Genomic DNA, 21,880 nt, shown 5'->3' with positions numbered 1-21,880 from the left:
GTCCATTGATCTTCAGTGATGATTACCTGAAATAGCCAATTTAGTTTTTCAGTGCCCTCTCTGTCTTGTCAGCATGTTCTGCCTAGGTTTTGCTGGCTTCTGCTTGGCTTCTTCACCTTTCATAAACACCTTCAGCTGCCATTCTGCATCTGTTCTTCCTGATCAATGAAAGCAACTTGAATTCATGATAGTGTGGCAAATAAAGCCTTTACATGCTGGGAATGTGCAATTCATGTAATATGAGTAGCCAAAATTATTTTGGAATGGTTGTATAAGTAACATGGGGATGTTGCCATATGGAATAATGGAATCATACTTGATAGCCTCGTATGTCAATGTTTTCTGTGCTGTATATCCCTATATCAGTCATATCCATAATACCTTGGTTGTGGATTTAGAGAACCTGATAAAATGCCTGGGAGGGTGGAACTGCTGGTCCATTGGTGTAGGCACACAGTTTTGGTGATTGGCAGTGGGGCTGTGTTTTAGGCACACAGTTTTGGGGATTGGCAGTGGGGCTGGCCCAGCCTCATCCCCAGAGGGCTCAGCTGTGAGCAGCAGGTGAGCAGCACTGACAGCAATGAGCCATGGAGTGCCCAGGGGCACTGACCAACCACAAAGGGAACAGAGGGCACACAGGGGCAGGGCATGAGCAGGAGGGGGTAAAAGGCTGGGCTAAAGAACAAGAAGAGCAGACACTTGAAGCCTTCTGGAGTGGAATGATGTTACTCTGCATGGGCAGATATTTGAAGCCTTCTGAGGTGGTAAGGTGTTACTCTGTGTGGGTTAAAGCCTTCTGAAATTGTTTGGTGATACTCTGTGTATCATGGCCATCTCAACTGCAACACATCATATATCCAGAGAGGTAGAGAAGAGCTAAAAAACATGGATGACTAAACAACCCCAAAATTGTGATTTAGGCCTAGCTCCTGCAAGTCTTGCATTGAAATCCTAACCTGTCAGCTGTCTCTTCACGAACATGGTAAAATATCTTTAATTCTGTTGAAAAAATTGTGGTAGCAAATATCCCTTACTCCAGCAGAGTATGTTTTCACAGAGCAGAGCTTTGTGATACTGTATAAGAAGCTGCTTTCAAGAATTTCAAGACACTTTACAAATCCCTGTTCAAAGTAAATTCTTATTCCTGGACCAATTTAAAAACATTGTGCCAGTTGCTACGTAACTTTTAGCTGTTGCTACCTGCTTTATCCATGTGCATTAAGCTACATGATTACTCAACTGTTGAAATCAAGCACTGTCCTCTTTCCCTAATGCATGGTCTGACCAATTTCAGTAAAATCCATCCAATGGTGATTTAATATCTGACTGCTTGCAGACTTGCACAGTCAGTGCAATTTTAAAGTATAATTACGTTATTTAAACATTAGCAAAATAGAAGTTATCTGAATAAATTCTATGCAGTCTTATGGCGTAGAAGGGTCTTAGTCTTTCATCCACTCAGTTATATTTCTTTTCTAAAATCCAGCTTTGAAAGTTGCTTTCATTGTAATAGTGTAATATGCTAATTAAGGGTATTTAATTTTACCCTCTGAAACTGTCTCTTTGCTTTTTTCTTTCAATCCACTTTACTTAGCATCTGCAGTGCATTCCTATCTCCCATTTTAGTCCTGAGTGTTTCTAAATCCTCATTTCTTCAGGTATCGTCAGTCTAAATAATCCTGGATAATTGACAACTTTGTCAATAACTGGCAGCAGCAATTTAGCAGAAAACAGAGTTTAATATCTTCCAGCTTCCAGGAAGATAAATACACCTGATCTTCCTGCTCAGTACTTCACATCTCATTCTTGTTTCCCCTCTCATAATGTTTATTTGCACGTGTAAAACTTGAACCAGCTGAGTTTTTGAAATTGTTTCTGTATTTCTTCTACCTACTGTATTCCACTCTTGATGTTTTAGTCTTTGTCTTGGGAGGATGATTTATTGCTATATTGATGGATTTAAAAATGGGCTCCCCCATCTCCTTTGGGGAGCACAATGCTTTATCCTTCTGTAAAAGCTGTCCTGGTTGTTACTCTCGAGGAAGGGGCTGCACTTGAGGCAAAGTGCTCTTAATACAACTGAGGCATAATAAAAAAGCTTCTGAAGAAATGAAATGCTTGCCTGAAAGGAGGAGTCTCGTACTTCACTGAGATATTGGAAATTTGTTTCTTCCTGATCCCTTATATATTGGCTTCTAAAGTAATTGTTACTGAGCTGTGATAAATTTTCTTTCATCTGTAAATGGTGCATTTATTTGTTCTTTCAAGAGCTGGGGAAGTTAGAGTGATGAAGTGTCCGTGTGCCATCTCTTACTACAGCCTGAGGGTGAGTTTTTGGAATATTGTTTAAATAACATTCTGAGTTTCCAAATCTGAAGTATGGCAGGTGAAAAGTGAAATATATTGAGTATCATTTCAGCAGTTGGTCACTATAGAAACATGCTGTAAAGAGAGCAGTTAGCCGTGGACTCAAGGAAAGAGGAACAAAAAACAGAGGTCAAAGCCTCATTTCATGCTGCTCAGATAAAGCAGTTGTCTTCCTTAAGAGAATAACCAGAATTACAAACTGTAATTCCGGGGTGATTGTCATTAAGTTGTTTTTTCCTAATACCTTGTACGTGTGCAGTACATGTGGGAAGGGCTGCAGCAATGCTGTTCCTTTGGCCAGCTTTTGTTGCTGTAGTGCTTTGCAAACCAGGATGCACTGAGGCATAATTTATAACAAATTTCAAAGCTCTCAACATGTGTTAGGACATACTTTGTGCCCAGCTGTCTGACAGGGGCATTACCAAATTGAATTTTATAAAACAAGCTATTTGTGCGGAACCTTTTTTTTTTACCAGTGGTATTTTTCATAATTTGTCTTAAAATCTATTAAGTTTTTTGCATCCCTTCTGATGTTCAGAAGGGGTGTTACATTTGATGGAGGTATCAGCACACATCCTGCCACCTTCCTGTCCCTTCTGGGTGCTCTTGCAGCCTCTCACCTTCAGTTCTGCTGCTGCTGTTGCAGGTAAGTGCCCTCCAGCAGGACCAGGCTCTCAGGGGTTGTTTCTGCTCTCTGTTTGTCACATCAGCATTTGTTGCTGATGCTTATCTCCTTAGATGTCACCACATTTCTGTTTTTTGGGCCTGACAGCCCTTACAGGTGCATTCATTGAGGAAGGAGGGAAAAGACCTTGTGATACAATCTTTGCAATCTGAGGGCAAACCTGTCCCTTCCAGTGGGGCCCTGTGGCAGCTCTTTGTAGCCTCCTGGCATTTGCCCTTTAGTGAAATGTCTCCTTTTGTCTCCAGTAAATCTGACAGCAATCAGCCAGCATGTATGTGAGGTCATGTTCCTGCTATGAGGAAAGATTGCTGGTAGCTACTCAGATGCACTTCTGAACAGGCAATTTTCTTCAGTTTCTTAACTGCCTTTTTACAGTGGAAGTGCAAACTGTTACTAATAAACCTGATGGGTTTATGGGTTTTGAGGAGATTTTTCCTTTTTGTTCAGAAAAACTTGATTATGCTCATCACTGACTGAATATAAATGCTAATACATAGAGGGAACCAGCCAGGCAAATTGCACTTGGCTAATTTTACTTAATGAGAATGTCTGATTCTGTTCAGTCACTTCCTCGCTGAGTTCAGGTTCAGCTGCTAAAGCAGACCCAGGAGCTTTTTGTTAAATATTTTTAAAGGATGATCAGCTTATAATGATGTTCTCAAAGTCTATGACTTCTATTTGCTGTGATTGCTGTGACATATCATCTAGAATACATATTTTTCTTTATTTAATACCATTCCAGACAATATTTCTGGCAGAAGATAAATGTGAAAATAGAACATCCAAAAACATTAATTTGACAATAGCTGTGGTTAAATTGTAGGATGTGAGGCAAGGCCTATCTTTCAGTTGTCAAGTACCTGTGTATGTAAAAGCAGAGAAGGTGTAAGATCTAATTAAACACTACTTTCAGTAGTCTGAAGAGTATATAAATCCTAAATACACAAAAACAAGTAAAGTGATCCTGTCAGAGGAGGTGTTGATATACATTTTATGTCCTTAAAGACAAAAAGAATGTACAATACCAGAGCTTGCCATAAGCTGTTCTGCCAGCTTTATGGGGCCGCCTTTGCAAATCTGAATTTGAAAAGTTTTTTTCCACTGATCTTGCTGTAAGGTAGGCCTCTACAGGAAACCTATAGAAAACCTTTGGTTTCTCAGCTGCATATAATTCCTGCTCACTTCAGTGAACTGACTTGGTCTTTTTACCTGGGGAGGAATTTAGTGAAATGCTCCAGGTTTTAAACACTTGGACTTCCAACCTTAAATAAGCAAATCCTGTTAGCTCATTTTCAGGACTTAGCGGTTTTCAGGCTGGGTTTTAGGCTTTGCCCTGTGATTATCCAATGTTACCTTGATCAGACCATCTGAAGAAACAGACCTTGTTTGTTTTACTCCTGGGTTTATGTAATAGGTTAACATCTCAAATAAAAAAATCAAGAAAATAAAACATGATGGGGAGGGATGGAATAATTTTGTTGAAGGGTAGTTTATTGGGCTAGGAGCAATTCTTGGCTCATGGACTTTGCAGGCTTGTCCTGTGTGTTCTTCTAAACTCTGCTGGGAAATAAGATATACAGAATAGAGGGTGTGATAGACTCTTGATGTTTTATAGCACCTCCTCTGCTGTTTAGCACTCAAGTCAGAATGGGGAAAAAACCTGTCAGGTTTTCAAAGACTGTAAATCTAATAATTTGCAATATAAATTTCACAGTTATTTCTTGCTGGCAATCTGTGAATCTAGGTGGTAAAATGATATTACCTATGGCCCTCTTAGTGTGACTCCTGAGTCCTGCCAATCTGAAATTTTCAAACAGGAAAGATTCATTTTCTGAAATGATAGGTTCACATGAAGGCCATTGATGTGAAATGTAAAAAGAGTATCTATTGATGTGTTTGTTTTGAGAGTTGTGTGGGTTAAAATACAAATTCAGATGAGGAAGTTGATCAACTGCTCATAAGTAGTTCATCTATTCTGCCTTCCCATCTTAGGTAAACAGACTCTACAAAGGCAGCTACATCTTGCCAATATTTTTTTGTGTTGGTGGCTGAACTATTACCCCTTGCAGCAAGGGAGGACTAACACTTTGTAATTGCTGTGAGAGGCTGGCACATCTCCTTGCCACCAGGGTCAGCCAACTGCAGCTCCCAGCTCTTGTTTTATCTTCAGAGCTTTGTCCAAAGTGTTGTGAGACCTCCCCCAGGTTCAGCTGATGCTGAGGTGGGAGCCCTGGGAGCCCAGGCTCCAGCCTTTGAGCCAGGAGGAGCTGCTGCCAGAAATGCTCAGTCAGGTTAGTGGATATGGTGAGCTGGTCTGCAGAGGAAGAGAACTCTGGACTGCATTAAAAAATGTTTCAAAATATGAGACATACTCTCCTGTGTCAGAAAGAAAGTATAAAGACATTAATTAAAGATAAATTTTAGCTTGGATAAATTCATGACCATCATTGGGACCTTTCATCTCTGAAGTTCAGACCTGCCCCTCTGCTGCATGGATTGCCACTGCTGGAAAAAGTGCAAATACCAAAAGAGGATGACACTTCACAGTTTAAGTGAAATCACTTGAGAATGGTTAAATCAGGTTTTCTGATTAACTGACTCACTTGATAGTGTAGTGCGTGAGAGAGTGAATCAAACACTTATTTTCCTTTGCTCTGCTGTCTGTGAACAGCATCAAGCAGAAGAGACATCCGTCTGTCTTCCAGATTATTTGCTTTCTCCACAAAGGAGCCTTTGGTCTACTGCTACATGCTTGTTCAGATTTAGAGGATAAATACAGCCCACAGTTTTAGAGGATAAATAAATCTGTGGCTTAGTTGCACCAGAAAAGTGTGACTGGAGGCAGGTTTGGCAGGAGAGAATAAGCTATCAAGGCTGTCACAAATGCTGGATTGGCAGCAGAGGAGATAACTGTATTTGAGGGTTTTAGAGAAGAACTTGTCCTGAACAATAAGGTTTGAGCCAATTGTGGAGAGTAGGACTGCTGATTATCCTATATGTCTTATACTATGTGCCCATTTTCATGAAGGAAAGAATATTTTCAAAAGAAAAATGTCAGACTCCTGAAGTAAGAAAATAAGAGCATATAAACAAGGTATAGCAACCTCTGTGTTTTGCCCCTTCTCTCCAGTCTTTTCTGTTCATAATAACCTACAAATTCTCATTCTAGATTAGGTGGGGGTTCTTGGAGATGCACATTCTGCTGTTCCTTTGGTAAAGCTCAAAATCTCTTGTTGCCCCTGTAATACAAATAATAATATGAGCATAATCAAGGTTGTATTTGTTTTGTGATTATTCTGAACACTGGAGAATAACAGTAATTATAATACCATTAAATAGTAATGGAAAAAGATTTAAGAGTGGATCATGAGACCCCTGGAAGGAGATGAAAATCTTACTCAGTTTTCTTCAGTACTGCATTGCATTCCTCTCTTTTATGGCAAAAAGAGGAACCTAAAATGATTTCCAGAATGGTAGGGGTCAAGAGTGCCATGTAAGAGACAGGATTGTGTGGGAATAATTTAACATATATTAATTCAGTTTCAATAATTAGTTTCCTGTAATTTTAGCAGTGCAGTAGTGGTCAGAGATAACTGCATTTAGAGCTCAGACAGGAATATACGTGTGAAGAAAACAATTCTTCCATATACCTCTATACCTCTCACCATGCAATCTGATTGCTTTGTAAATCTGTGCAGCTGGTGTTTTCTCGGAGTGTGTGGATGTGCAAGCAGCATGTGACATGGCTCTATGACCCACATCTTTGCTCCATGAAACAATACTCATTCCCTACACCATGATTTGTACCAGGCGGTGTAACATGGTGTTTGTTCCAGTCTTCTTTCATAATGTGTTCACAGTGTAAAGCTCCTGTCACGTGCTTGAAACTTGGTGTAATCCAAAGGATAGGGACATTATCCATATGGAAGCCAGGTAATCGAATTTTGTCATAACTCTTGGTGGCAGGATCTCTCAGGGCCAGAGGTGTCTGTGTAGGGTCTGTGCTGTGCATGTGGGATTGACCAGCTCCAAGGAGCCTTGCAGCAACTATGAGCCTATTGCCTTGCCCTTGCTTTGGAACGAGTATGTTTCAGGGAAAAACAGGTTTCCTTTGTGCAGTTTAGTCTGTCTGCTTTGTTGTGTGTGAGCTGCAATGTGTACATGGGGCCCTGATTGTACAGTGTCTCTGTGGCTGTTGCAGTGTTGACAGTGTTCATTTGCGAGGGAGAGATGATGTACATGACCCTGGTTAATGATCCTCTAACACACAGTGCTTCCAGTCCAAACTGGAGGACAGCATCCAAGGAGGAGGACAGGCTATGCATGATAAATACCTCTCCCACTGCACAGTCAGAGTAGGCTCATCACAAATGTGAAAAATGGAACCTCATTTTCCTTGAGCTTTTCAATTTCTTGTTAATACCTTTCACAGAAGAAAAAACGTTTTTTGTCAAAATCATTATTATTTAAAGCCATATAAATTTGAAAGCTCTTAGAAAGTTACAAATGTAAATTAAAATACCCATTTTAGTTGTTTCTTCAGTATACGATCTTTGGTTTATTCCTTTATTTCTTTCTGTGTATAGTGAAGTTTCCTGACAAAGAGTCAAAGAAGAAGATTTATAAACTGAGTTTAGTGTAATCACATTCGAGCTTGTATCAGTATTCAGGATGTATTGCTTATCCTAGTCTGAAGTGATGTGTTAATTTGACTTGGAAATGGAGTAAGATGTGAACACAGAGTAAACAATTTAAGGAATTATCATAAATCATAGCTACAGATCAGCGATTCGGCTACAGTGTTTTGCTAGTTAAAACAGAAGGCCCTGCTGTTACTGCATGGGAATCTGCAGTTTGTCAGCTGCTGGCAGATCCCCAGCCCTGTGAGCAAAGTGTGCAGAGCCTGCTCTGCCTGCGGGCTGGCAGTGTCATGGGGACACTGGCAGTGTCACGGGGACACCGGGAGCAGCAGCCCCAGCGAGGCGCTGCCCCACGCCGCTTGCGATGCAGATGTTGCACACACGAGATCCTTCATGCGTTATAACATTGGTTTGTGCTCTCAGCATGCTGCAGTGGACTGGCTGCTCCTATGTATTTATATCTGTTATGCTCATAGGAAAAAATGTGGCTTATTTAGCAGCTTAATCCGTAGGAATTTGAATAAATTCTGCTCTTTGACCCTTTCTTGTTTTCAAGTCTGTAGTGTTCTTCACCTGGTCTGTATTAACCCAGGCAATTCCCATTGAGGTGTCAGTGATTTTTATTACCTACAGTAATTTTCTTTGTTTAATAACCTCCTCTCAGCTCTTGAAACTGAGGCACTCTTGTGTAATTTACTGAGATTGTCATATTAAACTCATCTTGTCTCTTACAAGCAATGTGCTCCACAGAGATGTTGGTAGGTGCTGTAAGGATCCTGGACTCAGCTGGGATCTCTGAATAAGCTGCTTTTATCCCAAGTGGCACAGACAAAAATACTACTAAGTCACTGCCATGCACTGTTCCACAATGAAACTGTCCCAAAATAACCAATCCATAGCTGATGATAAACAGTGTAGTGGGTGAAGAGCTCTCAGGCATAAGCCATTGTTGAGAGAAGGAATTGGCAATAAGCTCCAGGGGTTCAAAAAGCAGCTTTCAGAGGGAATACTGAAAGTTTCTATACTATCATTAGAAATGGGAAGACTCTGAGAAGGTTTTCAGAGCAGTGCCTTGGGTGGCATGGTCAGGGGCAGGTTTCCACCTTTCCAAACGTAGTGTGGGGGTGTGATGGAGGAGACAGAAGCCATTCATCAGCCCCTGTTCCTGGCACTGCTGTGTGCATTATGTGCAGCAAAAGTGGAGCTCGGCCAGAGAGCAGCTGAGTGTGTGGACAGCTTTGAATCCAAAGTCACGACAGGACCTGCTGGGATGTCTAGGATCCTCCCCCGGAGCATTAATGAGAAATAGATGCCATATGGAGGGATTGTCCTGCCAACGGTCTGTGATGCCATCTTTGTCTTCCAGTTCTCATCAATTACAAATGACTTTTAAATAGATTTTTGTTTTACCTTCAGTTATATGGTTTCCTCTTCTCAGCTACTAAGGACACTGACCTTTCAGTAGACTCTTCCAGAATTAAACTTTATTTCTGATAAGAGACTTTTTTTGCAATAGCTGATCTATCATTCTTTTTGTTCACCAGTACATCCCCTCTTCCATCATAGTTGGCCCATCCATTCCTCCCCTTACCACTGTATTTGCTTTTCCTGTAGGTGCAAAGAACAACTTTACCTTTTATGTTTTTTTGAAACTCAGATGTCTAACTATGTAATTTTAGTTGTTTGCATTAACATTTTTGCATCTACTTGGTTTTTTTAAAAAATGTAAGTACTGTAATTCTTCTAAGGCTGGAATTTTTCTCACCCTTGCTATGACTGTTTGGTGTGTGTGAGAATGCATTGTGTTGCAACACACAGAGCCCAGCTGAGATTTATGCACCCTACCTAAGCTTTATATGGAGTAGCTGCTGCCTAGTAGGTTTTGTAGCCAAAATGCAGAGCATAGAAGAGGAAAACAGGGCAGGGAACCACAGTTTTACAGATGGAAGCTGAGACACAAAAGCATTAAATGTGATTTGTAGCTGAGCATGTAACACGCATGTCTGGTTCTATTTTTGAAAACATCCTTTTCACTTTCTTTTTAGTTCTGGAAGAATAACTGGAACTGTGGCAAAATTGTTTTTTAGAATTTTAAAGTAGCTTTCAGAGTTCTTGTCTTCAGAAGTGCTCAGAATATGAGAAAATAGTAAAGCAGCTGTATCTGAAATAAGTGCCAAGAAGCAGCAGGGGTAGGAAGGCAAGAGTAAAAACATTATCAGGTTTAAAAGAACATTTTTAGGTCAGTGGTAAGAATATGTTCAATGCAGGTGTGGAGAGAAGCTTAGCTTTTAATATCTAGCACTAAATCCATTTTGTCTCTAAAAACTAAAATCCTACTGGGTGGGGTCTAAAGAGCTTCTTCAATTGGATTTGCCCAGACTGCAGGATATGTAATAAACAGCGATTTGTTTATTGTCCCTTGGGTCTGTCCACCTTACTTAAGGAGTTAAGCTGTGCCAGTGTAATGAGGCAGCTGCTTAATTGCTTCCAGATTCTGCATTCTGCCAGCTTGTTCTATGATGGGGAGATCCCTGGAGTCTGTGGAGGAAGGAGTTTGTTTTGCTGTTGGTTGGGTTTTTTTTTAATTTGGTTGGGTTTTGCTTTTTGTTTCCCACCCTCCAGGCTGTGATGTGGCCATAAAGTCACTTGATGACCAGCAGTCAAGTCTCAACACTTGCTCTCCTTTGCAGGACACATGGGGGAACAGCCATGAAGGATCCTTTAGCCCAGCCATGCTCCTTCCCTTCATTGCCACCCTGTAACAACACCTCTCCACTCCCATTTCTCTTAGAACATAAAAATAAATTACTCCTTCTGATGGAAGTGTCCTCTGAGCCACAAGCCTGGAAAAATAGGATTTGCCCGTGTTGGCAATTTAGGGTAAAGCTCCTTTTCATTCTTACAGGAGTTTAGCTGGGGCTTAGAGGAGCATATGTGTACCCCAGGCTTGATGCTCCCTCAGCTCACTTCAGAGCTTGTGTTTCAAGTGTGTGGCTGGTAAATGAGTAATATGAGCTTGATCTGAGGAGAACGTGTCCCCACAGAGCTCTTGCACTAAACAAACCTAAACTCCAGAGGTTTTCTATGCTGTATTTAAATGCTCATGCCATTAAAACCACGAAAGCAGTATTCTTAAATGTACTTTGGTTTAGGTCTCAGTGGCGTTCATAAATCAAGATGACATGATGGCTGAAAACCAGGCCCTTGCTGTGGAAAAAATAATTTTCATCATATGTAAAAAAAGAATCATTCAGGGCTAGTAGCTTTTGGCAATTATTACTGTAATTTTATCTTTCTTGAGCACACTTTCAATAGAAAAATGTATCATTTCAAGGATTTCTTCAGAAACAAACTTCAGGCATGACTTTGGACAAAAAGCATCCACTCTCTGATCATGTTATACCTGGACAAAAGCTGTGTGAAATGTCTTACAATATAGCTGGGCTTTTAACTTTTACCTCAGCAGTACTTTTATTAATGAAGCAAAGTTTGAATTATACAATATACAACAAACCCCCCCCAAAATAAATGGGAGCCCATACTTCAGGGTGGGGGAAGCCAGCTGCTGAAGTATTTGATTTAATTAAAAAAAAAGACATCTCTGTGTTAGGATAAAGACAACATTAATTAATTTTCATGACAGTCACAAATAATACAGGAGTTATGCATTGGGGATGGTGATATGATTTCTTCTGTTGTTTGTTTATTAGACTTGGAGTAAAACGTAGGTATTAGCCACTTCCACCATCTCTTGTAGTAAATGTGCATTTTAGCAGGGCAGGGTACTTGGTCAGGGGCGAGCTGTACAGAAATAACACTTTGGTGTCGCTGTTTCACACAAGCAAATGAGGACTGACAACCACTAAGTGCAGTCCAGGCTTTCTGAAGAAAAATATAGGCCATGGTAAACACAAAAATACCTTCCAGCCTGCAGGGCCTAATTGAAAAATAAGCCTCTTGAGAGGCAAGATTATTGTGCACCACCACAGCACAGTTGCCATTGACTCTCCTGGCAGTGCTGGAGCCACTGGACTCGGTTTTATCTCTAGATTTACCTCTGTGTGCCTGGAATCAGGCTGCATTTTCCCTAGGTGCTTTCAGGGAAACCTGATCTGCCCTATAATCTTGCTTAGCTTCTGGGCATTAGAGCATCAGCACTGTGCATAATTCAGCAGGGTTATGTAGCTCTCTTCTAACATTCAGGGACAAGGGGATAGATTATAGCAATTTTTCCTGATTGGTAAATGAAAGGCAAAGGAGATGCAGTTTTGCCAAACTGCTCCCAAGGTGGTCAGCACCTGCAGGAGGGAGCAGTCCTGTTCCCTTCCTTCTTGCTTGATGCTCATACTCCTCTTGTTTGAGTGTTAGAGAAGGTGTGACAGCACAGAAAAATTCCCTGGTGTTGTGCAATTCAAAGATTTTTGTTTTACTTAAGAAGTAGGGGTGGTGGCAGATAAAACCTTCTCTTTAATTTGATACAAAAAGCTTTTCCCTTCCAACATGCCAGTATGAAGCAAATGTGGACATGTTCTTGGTTAAGCAGAATATTTATTAGCAAATTAATAGTATGAGTTTAAAAATATTCAAATGTATAACTGCTGCAATATATTAAAATATATTTAAACAGTAGATAAAATATCTTCCTAGTTCCAGGAGTTGAATGTTGATTATATTGCAAATGTCATTTGTCTGCCTGGTCTGAAATCTCTACTAGAGCTTCTTGAAAGTAGTTCAGCTTCTAACTAACCTTTCAAAGCACATCTGCACATTTCTGTTCCCAGCTGCACAGACAGAATAAAATAGAGCCTGAATAGCATTGAAAACTTGTAAAACTGGATCTCACAAATCACAGTGAGATTTTTTTTTTACTGTGCACATTCTTTTGCATTCAAGTTTCTAGGGGCTTAGCTGTGATTTTTAAAGCCTTTATAATTTTTTTAAATGCTAGTTGAGAAATGATACAAAAGCTATTGGTTTTTCTTAGTTATTTACCACAGTACCTGTAATTTAGCATGACTATTCTTCAGTATCAATTAACAAGCCATGCAAAATCACTGTGTGTGTTCAGGAATGGATTTAGAACTGCTGCAAAGCCCTATTCAGAACTCTGCATTCACACTATTGGTAACATGGCAGTCATTTTTTAATACATAACACTTACCTTTGTTTTAATCATGATAATAATGATGTCTGAGCAAATGTCAGATGGAAGAGATCTTCTAAAGTCAGATTCCAGACACTGAATTTTAATGTTTACTCTGCAATCTCCAGCACAGTTAAAGCAAACAAGTTCTGTAGTGTTTGAAGTTGCAAATATTAAAGTTACCCAGTTTCAGTTTTATCACCTGTAGTACACAGTAATGCACAAACTGTAATTGCAGGCTATACTCAACTGGTTTTTTCTAGCTTGACAGAGACAGTAAACTGGACTTTATCATAAATACAATTAATCTAAGTGGAAAATTAGGTACTATATTTTGAATTTTATTTATTCTTCTGTCTGGTGCATGTATTTAGCAATGTATTCCTCTCCCCCCACCTCCCCAAATCAGACTCTTGCCATAATTGTTCCAAGGAAAAGTTTTGTAAATAAAACAAACCCTTAAGGTTGAATTGAGAGCTCTGCTGGTAAGGCATATGAGAATCAGGAATATAAAAACACAAGCTGGAAAGTGGCACTGGCCTGTCTCTCTCCTGATCTCAAGCAAGGAACTCAGAGTAAGAGAGCCAAGACCAGGAAATGTGTGATTCTGTTTCATAACTTCCACCTAGATCATCCTCATCTTTCTGCTTCTACAGTTCATGCACAATGCTGAAGATTGGATTTGCCATTTTCTGGAATGCTACACCCCCTGGCATTTTTTGGCATGCTTTGCTGCACAGCCAGCAAAGTGGGATTCATGATGCTGTCATGAAGGCAGGGAGAGAGCTGGAAAAGAATTTGGGGAAACCTTGGAGCACCTTCCTCAGAAGAGGTGCTCTTTTCTTCCTAAGAGATTTTAGAGTACCTCCAGGGGCTGCTGGAGAGGGACTTTAACAAAGACATGTAGTGACAGGACGGTGGGGAGTGGCTTCAAAGTGAGAGGGCAGCTTTAGAGGATATTGGGAAGAAATTCTTTCCTGCAAGGGTGGTGACACACTGGCACACATTGCCCAGAGAAACTGTGGATGCCCCATCCCTGGAAGTGTCCAAGGCCAGGTTGGATGGGACTTTGAGCAACCTGTCTAGGGGAAGATCTGGCAGGGGTTGAAACTAAATGATCTTTGAGGTCCCTTGCCATGAAAACCCTTCTAGGACTCTTTATTCCCTAGCTGAATGATAATTAAAATAATTAAATAGTTACTGAGCTCAAGGAAAGGCAAAGATGAAACAGATCTGTTCTTTCTGCTGGGTTTCATTTCAGCCTGAGATGCTACTCCAGATGGTGTGGAAGAAGAACATCCTGGCACAGCCTGACTTCCGTGGCATAGCTGGCAGTGTCAGGCTCTTTGCAGGAAGAGATGCACTCCCTTCTGGGAAGGGGAGCCTGGGGTATTTGGCACTCTGCACATGATTCTGAATGAAATGGGAATTTCACCAAGGGTGCTGACTTGCAGGCTCTCCCTGGAGTAGATGTAAGAACTTTGCATGATCTTGTATCTCCCTTGTAAAGGCTCCACTGCATTAATGAGGGAGGGTTCAAAGGAGTGCATTTCATCCACCAGAACTCCTTGGAGGAAAAACCTCTTGTGAAAAGACTTCTAACTGAATTCAAGGCAAATACTTCAGGGAGCAGGATATTAAGTTTTGTATAACAGCTAACAGTATTATATGAAAAGCAGAAAACAAATACTTAGCAGGTAGGTGAAGACTTGTGTACCACAGCTTACGTAAAAGTTACATGCAGTGACTGATTCTGTATGAACACACCCTTCAGCTCTTAAAAACATCTGATGAGCTGGGGGACTCTGCTTTTGACTTCTGTACTTTGTCTTTAAATCAAGATGCACTAATTTGCACTCCTTATCACATAATGCCATGACTTTTACAGCAGTCAGCAGGGATGGGGCCCTGTTTCTGCAGCAGCTGAAGAAAATGTCAAGTACAAAGGCACACACCGCTCCCTTGATACAAATTAGCTGATCACTAAATGGGGAAACAGGGAACTCTGACCCTATTAGAGCAAAATGTGGATAGGGGATTAACACTCCAGACTTCTAATTAATCACAATGTGTCTCATCCTTCTGATTGCAGCTGAGTAGGCCATTCTTCTAGCTTAAGCCCACAGCTGGCAGTCCAGCTCCTTGTTCAGCGTTGGCTGAGGAGACAATGTTGCAGCCTTGAATGTCTCAAAAGTAGGTTTCAGAAATACTCAGAAACATTCTTACATGTGAACTTTACTTTTATTGTGTGAAGACTTAAAAAACCTCATAAATCTTAAATTCTAAGAACTGAGCAACACTCTGAACTGTTTATGCTATTTTCCCATACAGAAAAAAGTACAGACCAGTACTGATCATAGGTTGTTTTTTTTTCTATAACATGCACAAAGTATTTAATACAAACAATAGCATTGAAGTTGTACAGCTTTACTGAAATGGGGATTCCAGAATTTGTTACGCACACACCGAATTTATTTGATGATGACACAGATTAATCTAAGTTTGATATTATATCTCAGGTAAAACTTATATATCACTGAACTGCTACAAGAAGATACATATTTAACTACGTATTCTTTACCCAACTTTTAGACCATGTTTTAAGAGGAATACTGCAAATGCACTGAAGCCATTGAGTCAACAGACATTATGACGACCCCATAAAATATTTCAGTAATAGGATCTCTCTTCTCAGTTTTAAGGCATCTGAAATTCAAACCAAACTGAGCTTCTCAGTGCCACAAGCCAAACTAAATTCTCTGCACAGAAAGACACAGTATGTTAGTTTCAAAATGAGCTATCTCAAGGCAATGTGCCACTTCCCCAGGCTGCATACAAATCACAGCTATTCTGTCCTTCCCTCACCTGTTTTGGTTTCTAAAATGTAATAGAGAAATCTCAGTGATGGAAGAAAAAGCGTGCACAAATATATTCAGACAAAAGAAAGAGTTAAAAACTTAATCTAAAGTCTACAGACCCTAAACAAACTCCATATAATATGCTTTTACTATTCATAAAAGGAGTTCCCTTTTTCATTTCACACTACAGAAAAACAGCACTGCACTGTAACACTGATTCTTCAGTTATCTATAAAACAGTGGAAAAAATAGGAAAACTAAAATCTAACTGAATTTGTTACATAGCATCACTGGACTTTCAACCCAGAAGGATATCAGTAGGGATGGTAACGAGGCCCTGGGTTGTAGGAATTGTAGCCATATTGTCCATAGTGGGATGAGTAGGATTGTCCTTGTCTGTGCTGCTGGTAGTTGTTACCCCAGCCTCTATCTGGCCTCTGATTAAATCTGTAGTCACCTTGCCAGTTGTATCTGTCCCCTCTAAAATATCTGCCATCTTGAAACCTGCAATGAGAAGATACATCAAAATCTGACCAAAATCATATCAAGGCTAAAAAATGAGTTATAATAAACATTTGGCAGTTTTCATGAAAACTGTCATGTAACTGTTAACACACTCAAATATTTATATGTGCATATCACAAACTCATGAAAACATACCTACAGTCATCTGAGATCACTCATGAATTTCTCACCCAACACAACATTTGGACAGTCTGTTTCCTAACACAGAGTATTCCCAGATGAACTGCTGGAAGTTTTAAGAGAGACTCAAACAGACCATAAATCTAAAAATCAACCCCAAGGCACATGTGTAGTGCATCAAAGCCAGGCTCCATCCAGGAGATTCAAGGCTGAAAGCTTTGGCAAAGCAGGCTTGACTACAGTTACAGCCACCTAACAGCACTGAGTGCTGGAATTTGAATATTCCCTCCAATACATACTACTGCTAAAACACTGCTTCTTTATCAGCTGTACTGAGCCATTGTTCAGTCTCAATTTTGTCTTTTCAGCCCTATCTCAAGTCCTATCAAGGCTTGAGCTGCCTCATAGTCATTTTGTTTGCAAATGGTGTGGTGCAGACAAACATTTGCAAGAGGTTCACTTTGTGACCATAGTGTATGTGTTCATCAGTTCAAAGAGCCATGAAGTTTTGAAGAACATCTTAAACTATCACCTGTTTTTAATCTGTGATTCTGTGTTTCACTTAATGACAAGCTTTTTCTCAAACTGAGAAAAAGTTACAATGTTGTCCTCCTTTTCTCCAGGTAAGGCACAAATCCTATTTAGATATTTAGCTAAGGAGTTTTTGCAGTTGTTGGCTGGACTGAGTTTAACTACTTTATATTAAAGGCTGATGTTAGTATTCCAAAATGTACTATATGCTGTAATTGTTGCTTTTCAGTCCCTCAAAAATCTCTACCAAATTCAGTAAAAAGCTGCAATTACATCTTGAAGAAAGAATTCAAAGTATTTTGCTTTGGCAGGTAACAATGTACTTGCCAGACAGATTGAATGATTGATTTTGCAATCACTTCTACTGAATAAAAGAATTACAGGATAATCTTGAAAAATACAGCAAATATTTAGCTTACAAATGAAATGCTTTCTGGACAGCTAGTAACAGATAATCACACTAGCAGCTTGTTCCTTTGCACATCTTCCTGCCAGTTATCATCCAACATAAGATAGGCTGCTTAGTTTTGCACAAGTCTCATCTTTCCCCTTAGGAAAAATGTTTCTGGCTGAGCAATAAAAAAACCCAGGGCAATGGGTTCAGTGGTTCCAGCTCATTCTTTACTAAAAAGCAAATAATTTAGTTTTTTTATACGCAGTGCAAAAACTTTGCCAGCCAATACAGAGAAAATGTAAAGCCTCATTACTTTTCAGAGAAGACTGTATTTCCTCTTAAACACAGTTACCTACAGAGTAACAAGGAAATACTTCAATGAACAGGACAGACTCTTATACTTGTGACATAAATTATCATTTAAGTGTATTTGTGAAACTAAGTGTATTCATTTGTGAAATGACCACGATTAAAAAGAAAAACCAGTACCGATCTCTGTTTCTCTGGTTGCCAGATCTGTTTCTCCATTCTTCAACGATAGGAGGGGGGTCTGCAGGGCGCTTTAGATATTCTTGGTATTCTTCATCATCCGATGTGAATCGATGAGCAAACATTGTCTCATAATTTGGGGGCATGTCAGCCAAGGAAGTCATTCTGAAAACTTTGAAAATTAACACAACAAAAGTGGCTTTAGTAATGTATGAAGACTCTAGTTGTAAAAGCTACCCAAATCCATGTTGTGAAAATGAAGGACAAGGAAAAGTTACACTCAGACCAACACAGCTGTTGGGTTTTGGGAAGACAGCACAGATACCTCTCAGAAAAAAGTACTTCAGAACATGCTCTCCATCTCCTGACACTGACTTCTGACAGGAAAACAATTCCTACAATCAACTTCAAAAGTTTGCTAAGGTAGAATATCATACAAAGCCTACAGATACACATAACCAGGAAGACAGGCAAAATAATCAGATTTATTCACAGTAATTTATGTGTTAGTAACTTGATTCAGGGAAAGGTCAGCACCTAAGAGGATGCTAAATTACCTCATAATATGCCTGTCTGATAGCATTTGTGCTTAAGGCCTTAGTTTCCTTATTTTTGTATATATGCATTTGCCATTCAGATGTTGGTGATACTGTCCAGCAAAATCTGCTGTTAATAGTGATTCAGAAAGGCTCTAAGCCCACTGTTTCAACGAGCCCCACATAATTTAGAGCATTTACACTATCTGGCTCTGGACTCCCAGAACAAGCTCTTCTGCTGCCTCACAAAGATTTGCTGGCAGGACCCCAAGAGCTAAAATACACAAAATATACACCAGTCTGGGGCTTCTGCCCGTGAGCAGCCCGGGCCGGGTCAGCGGGGTGTCCTCGGGGAATCCTGCGGTGCTCCTGCGGCCCCAGTTCCCCGCAGCAGCCTCAGACATCGCTCTCTGCTGCCTCAGAGCCCCCGGGCAGCCTCCCCCGCCAGCGGCACAGCGCACACCTCCCCGAGGCACGTGTAGGAGTTACTCCTGCAGGAATAACTCATCCTTCTTTCCTCTGCCAGGAGCTAACCTCGTTCGTTTTTTTATTACGGGCTGTCTCCAAGGAACTTCGCTGCTCAAGCCTGTGGCAGTCGGGATGAGGGCGGCGGGGGCAGCACTGCCCTGGGGACCCGCCGCTACAGCTTCCCCTCCATAAATAACAGTTTATCCTGTTAATATCACATTCATCCCGCGGGGACCCGGACCGGGGACACCCGGCTCCCTCCTGCGCCCAAGGCCAGGCAGACAGCGATGGAGGGGGCTGGCTGCCCCAGGGGGGCTCCGCCGGAGCCCCCTCCCCTCACAGCGGGCCGCACAGAGCTGAGGGAGACGCGGGGGTCGCTCCCGCTCCCTCCTCCCTCACAGCCTCCTGCCCTCCCCCGCATCCGCCCCGCCGCCCCTCACCGCGCCTCAGCCGCCGGAGCCGCCGCCGCGATCCCGCCTCTTCCGGGCCGGGCCCCGCCGCTTCCCGCGCCGGGGCGGGACGGGGACACCGGGGCGGGACGGGGCACATCGGGGCGGGACACGGCACACCGGGGCGGGAAAGGCACACCGGGGCGGACACCGGGGCGGGACAGGGACACCGGGGCGGGACAGGGACACCGGGGCGGGACAGGGGACACCGGGGCGGGACAGGGGCACACCGGGGAGGGACACGGGGCACACCGGGACAGGACACGGGCAGAGCGGGCAGGGGTGGAAGCAGCGATTCCCTGCGGTGAGCCTTGGACACCGAGCGCGGTGGCAGCAGCAGTATTGAGGCTCGTGTGGCGCTGTCCTTCGCTGCCACGCGGGTTTTGCGGAGGTGGCACCTGAAATGTTTGGGTTTTAACCGAAAGGTGTAAGTGAAAAAGGTGAAGTTAGCATGGCGCCTGTGGCTGTCTGTAATGCCATTTAAGTGTGTTTCTGGTATAAAGACCCCTTTCGGGATGTGTTGACTGCTACGTGAGGAAGGTGAGATGACGTGAAGCTTTTTGGCAGGCAAATAACTCCGTGTAAACCAAAATAATTCTGTGGTGGCACCTGCACCAGCAGCACACTTACCCTGTCACCGAGTGCTGCAGACAGCGCTCAGTCTTGTCACCCTTCATACGGATGAAGTTGTGTGTGAGCCTCAGAACTTCAGGCTTGTCACCTTTAGTACGGGCCAGGTTAGGGCTGGTGGCATCAAGACCTTCCCGCAGCAGAAATGGTGTCGGTGTCCCTGGTCCCGTTTGCCTTGTTCCCACAGCGCCCGTGTCTTTGCAGTGCTGACTAATTTCCACAACACTTCAACCAACGATTTCTAAACAGTCTTTTGTCTGTGTATAAGAAATGGGTTTTTCTATAGGACCCTTTAAAAAACCATTGCTTTTTTACAAGCTCTGCTAGAGACTCTGTTGCTCGCAGGCACTAACAAAGCACAGAGACTAATAATAATCAGGTGGATCACTTGAAACAAAATACCCCAGCGACAGCAATAGCAGTATCCAACTCTCCAAAAATATTAGAACGAATAAGTGCCCTTTGTTTGAAATAAACAGCAATAATTGCAATCTGCTCTCCTGTGACATCTGCAGCAGGTGTGTATTGTCACTTGCAGAGCAGGAGACGATGACCTCAATCCAAATAGCATAATGCAAACACCTTAGCCTGGACAGCTAGTTCTAAGCCAAACAAATTGCCATTGAGGCTTAAAAATAATATCTTTTCACTTATGTTTTCCCCTTATAATCCCTCTCCTACTGACTGCCTCTTTGAAATGGGCAGAAGTAAGTAGGATTTTATTCCTTTTCCAGACATGTTTCATTTTCATCACTGGATATTGCAGTTTCAGGTGTGTCTACAGAGGATTTCATGCATAAAGTTAAGGAGAAGATTCTTAATAAAAGGTACATGCTTCTTTATTTTTGAGGCTCTAGTCTGCTGTTTCATGGGTGACATTTTTCATTAAAAGATCAAACTTAATATTAAACCTTTAATTACAGACTCAAGTCATCCATACATATACGTAATTTAGGCATAAATATAAGTTGTGTTGAAGGCATGGGCCCCTTGTAATCCTATAAGCAGTACATTTCACAAATTACAGTATTGGAAAGGTGCTCTCGTCACCATATTTTGCATAGAAAAACATTTGCAGGGAATGGCTAAACCAGAGTGGCACACAATTATATATAATATATATTCATGCATGATACTTTTGCTTTGGTTCTTTTTTTGTCACATGTCTCTATGGCTGCTTTGGGTTATATCAAGAAGGAGATCATGATCCAAGGAATATCCTGAGATTTTTCATAGATGTTATTCTGAAATTCAAACTGCATATAAAAAACCTGAAGTGACAGATGATTTTTAAAGGAATAAAGGCACTCAGAAATGAGTATTGTCACCGAGTAGAACTTTCAACACCCACTAAATGCCTCACATAGCACATACCTACAGACTAGGTGCCTGAGTGCTTAAAAGGTCAAGCTCCAAGTGTTGTCAAGACAGAGAAATTGATAATCCTCTCTTGCAATCTTTCTGCTCACTTCAAGGCTCTCTGGGTAATTAATGTGTTGTTTTTGTGTGAACACGATCTCATAATCAGCATTTCTGAAGTCTACTGCAGTGTGATAAAGCCTCAAAGGGTTTGCTTTTTTCCTGTGGATTTCATAATGTTAAATAATGTGCTGTTGGACAAAGTCTTATCTTCTAAATTTTAAACTAAGACTTTTCCCTTGTAGCCTATTGGAAATTAATTAAGCTTTTGTAGAATGGATCTTCCTGGCTGAACAAAGGAGTATGTGCTAAAAGTAGCAAGGTCTTGTTTGCCTTGAAACAATGGAAAATGACAGGAGATTTTGTACCTATTTAGCCTTGATAACTCTTGCTGTTCTGTCACAGGACTTTGATATTTTGCCTAAATCCCCAGCTTCTGGACTCATGTATTTTCTTTATACTAAACTTTCATTTGGAAATGAATTTCTAGCCCTTCTTATTACAGACAGTTCTTAGGTAAAGAGGTAGGTCTGTTCTACAGGATAACCAGCCTGTACCAAGGAGCAAAAGGAAAACATTGTCCAAATTTTATTTGTTTAAAATCCTATATATTTTGCAATTTTCTG

General features: G+C 41.3%; 1 protein-coding gene across 2 annotated transcripts; it reads right to left on the bottom strand.

Annotated features, from left to right (window-relative positions):
- Window positions 1–15,057: 15,057 nt before the first annotated feature.
- RAMAC (RNA guanine-7 methyltransferase activating subunit) lies at window positions 15,058–19,250 on the bottom strand. Of its 2 annotated transcripts, none has more exons than XM_039723483.1 (3): window positions 19,197–19,250; window positions 17,753–17,924; window positions 15,058–16,197 (listed from the first exon to the last, which is right to left on the bottom strand). In XM_039723483.1, exons 2-3 carry the CDS (start codon window positions 17,914–17,916, stop codon window positions 16,008–16,010), a joined length of 354 nt encoding a protein of 117 aa, XP_039579417.1. In that variant the 5' UTR covers window positions 17,917–17,924; window positions 19,197–19,250; the 3' UTR covers window positions 15,058–16,007. The 2 variants fall into 2 exon arrangements, with proteins under 2 accessions (XP_039579417.1, XP_039579418.1); XM_039723484.1 differs by lacking the exon at window positions 19,197–19,250 and adding an exon at window positions 18,823–19,102.
- Window positions 19,251–21,880: the final 2,630 nt, after the last annotated feature.

The sequence above is a fragment of the Passer montanus genome, unplaced genomic scaffold (genome assembly GCF_014805655.1).
Source record: "Passer montanus isolate IOZ18808 unplaced genomic scaffold, ASM1480565v1 scaffold5, whole genome shotgun sequence".
NCBI lineage: Eukaryota > Metazoa > Chordata > Aves > Passeriformes > Passeridae > Passer > Passer montanus.
Note: the sequence above shows the minus strand (reverse complement) of the source record. Positions and strands in the feature narration are given on the sequence as shown.